Source organism: Priapulus caudatus, unplaced genomic scaffold, assembly GCF_000485595.1.
Source record: "Priapulus caudatus unplaced genomic scaffold, Priapulus_caudatus-5.0.1 Scaffold3668, whole genome shotgun sequence".
Classification (NCBI taxonomy): Eukaryota; Metazoa; Priapulida; class Priapulimorpha; order Priapulimorphida; family Priapulidae; genus Priapulus; species Priapulus caudatus.
In genome coordinates, this window is record NW_014580729.1 from 2,021 (window position 1) to 8,844 (window position 6,824).

Here is a 6,824-nt window from a genome sequence, read left to right on the forward strand (position 1 = left end):
AAATGACCCCACTCACCACAGGGTGCCTGGCAGACGTCCATATCCTTACATGGGTATGTACGTGAATCATTGCTATATATATGAAAATTGGTTTCCTTTCCAGCTAGGCTGGCCCCCCTGGGCTCGCGGTCTAACAGTATAAGCGTACAAAACTTCTGAAAGAACTAAGAAGTAAGAACTTTAAAAAATACACATTTATATACATGAGTGCAAGGGCGGATCCAGGATTTTAGGAAGGAGGGGGTGCAACGTTTGTAAAAAGGCATTGCAAGTAGCAAAGACAATTTTTTTACTCTTTAAATTAATTAATTTCACATATATACGGGTTTTCGGTCCATAAGTTGATGTGATGCTGCATGTCACCGTCACTGTATTGCTAACATCATTTTAAGAAAGGCAGCGGTTAGTTTTGGACCTAGATTTTCCGTTTTGGATTTGCGCATGGTATGGCCCGACTCCTGGGCCCGACCAATATATATATTCTAAGAAAAACGAGGGATTTATCGGGTCCGACTGAGTGAAATACTTGTCAGATACAGGCCGAGCGGCAAAACATACAATTTTTTTAACAAGGCAACTTTTGCAAAAAGGGAACTTTGCGTGGAAAGGGGTTGCCCCCCCCCCCGGATCCACCCCTTGAGTGTGGGTTAGTAGTGGGGAAAATCCCGTTCATCTTAAGTAATTTAGTAGAGATGTTGAAGTGTAAAACATAATAATAACAATGTGAAATACATGTTTTGTAGTAATGTTTTTATACAAATAGTAGAACATATATATACAAGAAAATATGTACATTGATACATCTTGAGGTCATGAAGTCTCATCTAGTTGTCTCATGAAGTATTTCAGCTGATCTTCGTAACCATAAATCCCATCATCATCCATCTCATTTTCATCATTATCTTCTTCTTCTTCTTCTTCTTCCTCCTCCTCCTCTTCTTCATCTTCCTCCTCCTCATACTCTTCACCTTTGGCAGAAGCATGCTGCTTTGCACCATCAGCTACAGGAAGAGTAACAAGGTGTGATTAGATAACATACTAGTACTCGTTCCTGCAAGTTATACCGGAAAATTGGAAGAATATTTTCAGACTCACTGTGAGAGTCAATGAACCAACATCAACATTCAACGTAGGATGAACAAATAAAATCACGCTGCTCACCGCCCCCAATAGTCTATAGTCACAGTTACTTATGAAGCATCAGCAGACATACAACCTGTTGGTAACTGATCATCGATATAACATGCCATCGAATACCTTTAAATATCTGACTAACTTCCAAGTTCAAATTTTGTTCGTTCACGCTATGCTCCTCCTCTTCCACGCTGAGAGTACTACGTAAGCTTGCTGCTTCAGTATTCATGGCACTGCTTGAACAGCTTGATTGATCCAAACTCCTTGACCGCACCAAACTCTTCAGTGCCAATTCTTCCACCTAGAAAATACATCAAAATGGTTCAGTTTCCCAATTTGGTCATCAACTCCTCATATGAATGGTTTATTCATAGTTTAAAAGCAAATGAAATGGACTATATCACTATAAGTATCAAGACAAGGTTTCATAAGTTTATTATTCACAGGCATAATATTATAAAAGGCATAACATATCAGGGCTCACAATCCTCACGCATTTGGCATAAGACTCACGCAATTCAGCACAATCTCACGCTCTCATGCACATTTCTAAAAGTCCCCGAAAATCTCACGCAATTGCAAGAATCCAGTTTTTATTATTAGTACTGTTACAATCACTATGATTTTTGTAAATTGTAAGTTTTTTCATGCTTATATAAGCAACAAATATCATGTTCAGATTGCTGCTGAGGGCATCAAATAACACCCCATTTAAAAAAAAAATTCCTACTATAAACCTCCCTCCACCCACCCCCCCTTATCGCCTGCGGCGTGAAGGCTAAGGCCTTGGGCCTTAGATTTTCTGATTCAAAATTAATCTCACTCATTTTTAAAGCTACCCCTTGAGAGCCACGAACATATAATAAGGCATAACATTCACAGACACATTAATCATGCTGAATGGGTTAAATCACATTTCAGGACACCGGTTTTTAATCTTTTTTTTATGATTACATTGCAGTTAGGAATAGGGCTATGGGTTAGTGAACGGTTTGGAAACAGCGACACAGCGACCCAGACAATCACACAGGGCCTGTCATTGCAAGGTAAATTTATTCATTGTGAACCAAAACATGCCACAAAAATCATACTCTGCTTCCGTTGCCAGATATTCGGGCACGTGGCCCGCAACTGTAGGCAAACCCCAGCATGCATCAGCTGCAGTAGCTACCACGATCCAGGACACCTATGCACAGCTACTCTATGCTGCACAAACTGCAAAGCCAGTCACAACGCAGACTATAATAAGTGCCCAGTGTATCTTGCCACCAGGAACAAGATTGTTGATCGATCTGTACATAGATCTTGTAGCAGCACCACCATCCAGCACGTATAGACAAGTCACCCCTGTATACATCATCACAGTGGTGTTTCTTTGGTACAACTCAAGCATGAAGATTCGCCAGCTTAACACCAGAGCTCCAAACGCTACATCGAGGAGACTACGCAGAAACAACCAGATTTGATGTACTCTGTCTGTCCAAGACGTGGAATAAGGATGATACCCCGAAAATAAAGAACGACACTCATTATCAGAAGAACAGGAAACACAACAACAAAGGCAGTGTGGCTATTCTGACAAACAAAGGAGTGAAGGTAGAACGCAGGAAAGACCTCGAGACAGATCTCCTCGAGGCAATATGGATCGAGACGTGCATCGGTAACCAGAGAACGCTGGTAGCATCGATATAAATACCACCTGGCCATGAAGAAGACTTTTCAGTTCTTGAAAGTGTCCTCGACAAAATTCCCAATTCCACCGCAGTAGTGCTTACTGGTGATTTCAACGCGAGGAGTGATCAGTGGGATACAGGACAGAAAGTTAGTATAGCATGGTCCCTGCATGGGCAGGCAGCTGGAACTACTTGCATTACAACATGGATTCCACACACTCAACGATGGAACCCCCACACGTATTTTCGGTGGATTCAGTAGCGCCCCAGATGTCTCGCTTAGTCGAGGGGTCACAAGTCCAGTAAGATGGCAAGTTATGCAGGATCTAAATCCCTAAACCTGGAAAAGAAGATTACCATGTGGAAAAGGCCAGTAGACCGCTAAGCCTAACCAGCGTGGTCGGAAAACTCATGGAGCGTATCGTCAGCCAACGCCTAGTCTAGTCTGGTACCTAGAATCCTCGGGTCTAATGGATCCCATGCAGTTTGCCTACAGACGCAACCACAGAATCTCACAAGCAATCCTCCTGATTGGAATGCAGGCGTTCAGATTTTAAAAGTACAGGAGGACTACTAATGACTCCCCTAGGACACCATAGGGGGTCTTTTCACGCTCCATAACCACACCCTTAAGAGGCATGATGGCGAGCTCCACTAAAAAATCACACCCTTAAGAGGCATGATGGCGAGCTCCACTAAAAAATCACACCCTTAAGAGGCATGATGGAGAGCTCATCTAAAAATCACACCCTTAAAAGAGATGATGGAGAGCGCCTTGAGGGCTCTCCATCATGCCTCTTGGGATGTGATGATGGAATCATGACCAATCCTCAGTCTAGAGTGAAATCCAAAACGAAAATTGGGATGTCATGTCAATCCACTAATTATCATTCATCTTCACCTTCATTCATTCAATGGCTTCGTCATGATTACATTGTTTTCATCCAACAACCCAACACTAGCACACAGATTAATAAAAGAGTTGATCGGATGTAAAAATAAACTTGTTTTATTTATTCTGATCTTCATCCTTAGAGACTCTAATCCATGTACCTGCATATTTCAGCACGAAATATCATCACAATCCATCAACACACTAGCCAAATTATTTGTACGTAGTAGCCACGTATGTAGCCCCTCCAGCCCTACGACTGTTTCACGTCGGCAGAAAACCACTTCTCGCCACGTATAGTGGAAAACGAGCAGGTAACTTGTGGCTACCGTGTAGGTACCTGTATTTGGATGCTGTTGTCTAGTTGTATAAACCAGAGGGTAGTAACCTGTACCTCTGTCATACGTTCAGTTACTTACACACCACAAATTGTCATACGTTCAGTTACTTACACACCACAAATTGTTGTGTCGCTAACCTTTGTAATAATTGTGACAGGTGGCATTGCCAGTATTACTAGTAAGGGACTTTTCGTGTGCGATATTTCAACCACATTTATGAGGTGCAATGATGCACGCACCAGGGCACAATTGCCGGTGCGCGGTGGAGCGCGGGCGCGATCGCGCCCCTTAAAAATGAAAGCCTGGTAATGGATATACTGGAAGGCTTCAAGAAAAACGAGCACACCGTAGCCACGTTTGTGGACCTAGAGGGGGCCTTTGACAGCGTATGGTGAGAAGCGGTCGTATACAAACTGGCAGACATCGGTATCAACGGCAGGCTTCTCCTTTACATAGCAAACTACCTCACTGGAAGAACTGCGCGCAACCTGGTAAACACATACCAGTCTGAATGGATCAAGACGAAGCTAGGTGTCCCACAGGGATCGGTAATCTCCCCCATCCTGTTTATCATCTTCATTAAGGATATGACAAGCAACATCCCGAAAAAGATTGGCTACGCTGACGACCTCTTCGACTAGAGGCGGAACATCGACATCAGTGTCGCAGAGAGACAGATGAAGAACCAAGTTCGCAGTCTCACGGAATGGAACAAGAAATGGCGCCTTAAGATCAACCTAAGCAAGACGGAAGTGATCTGCTTCAGTAACGAAGGGAACACTCCAGTGAACATCACAGTGGAAGGGAAAACACTCCGGTAGGTCAGCTCCAAGGTATGCCTGGGAGTCACCTTGGATCAGCACCTGACGTTCCAAGAACACACTGACAAAACAGCCAAGAAAGCGTTCGGAGCCCTGGCAAGAATTAGCGCGCTCATGGCGGACATAGGCGGAATGAAAATGGAGATCGGGATCGCACTCTACAAGGCATGCGTCAGACCTCATCTGGAATACGCGTACCCTATCTGGTGTTGCGCGTCCGAGGCACAACTCCGGAAAATTTACAGAGTGCAACGCATAGCCCTACTGAGAGCCTCTGGCACCATCAACTCAACACCAGCGTCGGCCCTAGAAGTGCTCACGCATGTACCACCGCTGAGACTCCGCTTTCAGGAAATCTTGGCTCACGAATTTATTCGCATCCTGAGGAAGACCCACGACAACCCTCTCCGCTGCATGGTACTACACAACCTGGATAACCAAGTCCTTATGGATAACCGAACGCTAACCCCTTTACACCACATCAGAATGGCTGTCAACTCCCTATGCAAAAACTCACCGGAACCACAATATACTTATATAGCTTGGACACGCTTAATGCGACGATGGTAACCATGGCACACGCTCGGTAACAGCAAGAACAGATCAACCACCCAAGCTGAAAAGGCAAGGAAGAGCTGAGGGAGACTGACGAAAATACCATAATCGCCTTGACTGAAGGATCAGCTTTAGGGGAATCCTGGACCCTGTGGGGCAGCAGCCATCGTCTACGCAAATGGCATCAACAGCCAAGCCATCGCCATCCGAAAGGCAGTCTCGTGTAAAAGCAGCAGCTATCACAGAGAACTTCAGGCAATATTCCTTGCAATGGACTTCGCAGTCAACTACTCTGCGCTCCACACCATATCAAAACTCAGAATCTTCTCGGACTGCGAAAGCGCCATTCTCACTGTCACGGCCCCCCAACAAAACAACAATTTCACAACTATTACCTCGAACATCCAAGAACAAGTTAAGCAGCTATACACAAATAACATCAAGATCGACATTTGCTGGGTAGCAGGACATGCAGGCCTGGCTGCAAGCGAACTTGTAGACGAAGAAGCGAAACGGGCAACCATCGAGGCCGCAGAAATGGTTGAATCTGAATTAAGACCACTCTCCGCTTTCCTTCTCCGAAGCCAAAGGAGAAATCAAGAAAGCTTGGTAGAGCGATGGTAGGGTTCATGGGACAGCTCTGAAACAGGCAGGTATTTTCATCGTCTGGAGCCAAAGGTAAACGTAAGCAGCGTTCGCAGCCTCACCAACCGCAGAACGGAAACTAAGCTCAACCGGATAAGAACTGGACATACAAAACTGAATGACCACATGTTCAAGATCAGGGCAAGCGATAGTCCCCTCTGCGACTGTGGACTTGCCAATGAGACCGTGGACCACAAGATCTTCCATTGCTCACGACTCATGGTTAGCAGGGAGAAGATGACCGACACGATCGATCTTGGGTATGTAAAGACCAACACCAACCCAAGCCATCGGACAATTGACATTGCCACCCTTACTGGGGAAAACAAGAATCTAACACCAGAGATAGATGCCATCATCAAACAGGCCCTCTCCAGATTCCTGTTTGAGTCCCTCCCAGTAATCTAGCCACAGACACTCCGTTGTTAACCATAAAATAGAAATTTTTTTTACTATGAGGAAACACTGGAAGCTAACAATACAAAGTGTGTATACTGTATACATTGTGACCTAACCCAACCAGGCTGTGTGACTAACGTCAATATACACATCAGAGTCATGGGTCAGGGTCACATAAGATCATCATGGTCCCCTAACCCTAGCAAGGACCGTTTCTTGGAGCTAATTGTGACCATGACCTAGTGTAACAGGAGGATTAATGAATAACAACAACAAGTGCCTCGGAGAGACAGCGCTCATCTAACATCTACTGCGGTGACTCTGTGGTGGAGTGGTGGGATTCTGTTAAACCCTGTTAGTCCCA

At 44.8% G+C, this 6,824-nt stretch overlaps 1 protein-coding gene across 1 annotated transcript; it reads right to left on the reverse strand.

Moving 5' to 3' along the window:
* Positions 1-729: 729 nt before the first annotated feature.
* Positions 730-1,435, reverse strand: LOC106819543 (snRNA-activating protein complex subunit 5-like; the record flags this gene model as incomplete). Its single annotated transcript, XM_014824161.1, is given in 2 exon segments — positions 730-1,001; positions 1,258-1,435. Coding segments are annotated over 2 exon segments (369 nt in total), but the record flags the coding sequence as incomplete, so codon positions are not given.
* Positions 1,436-6,824: the final 5,389 nt, after the last annotated feature.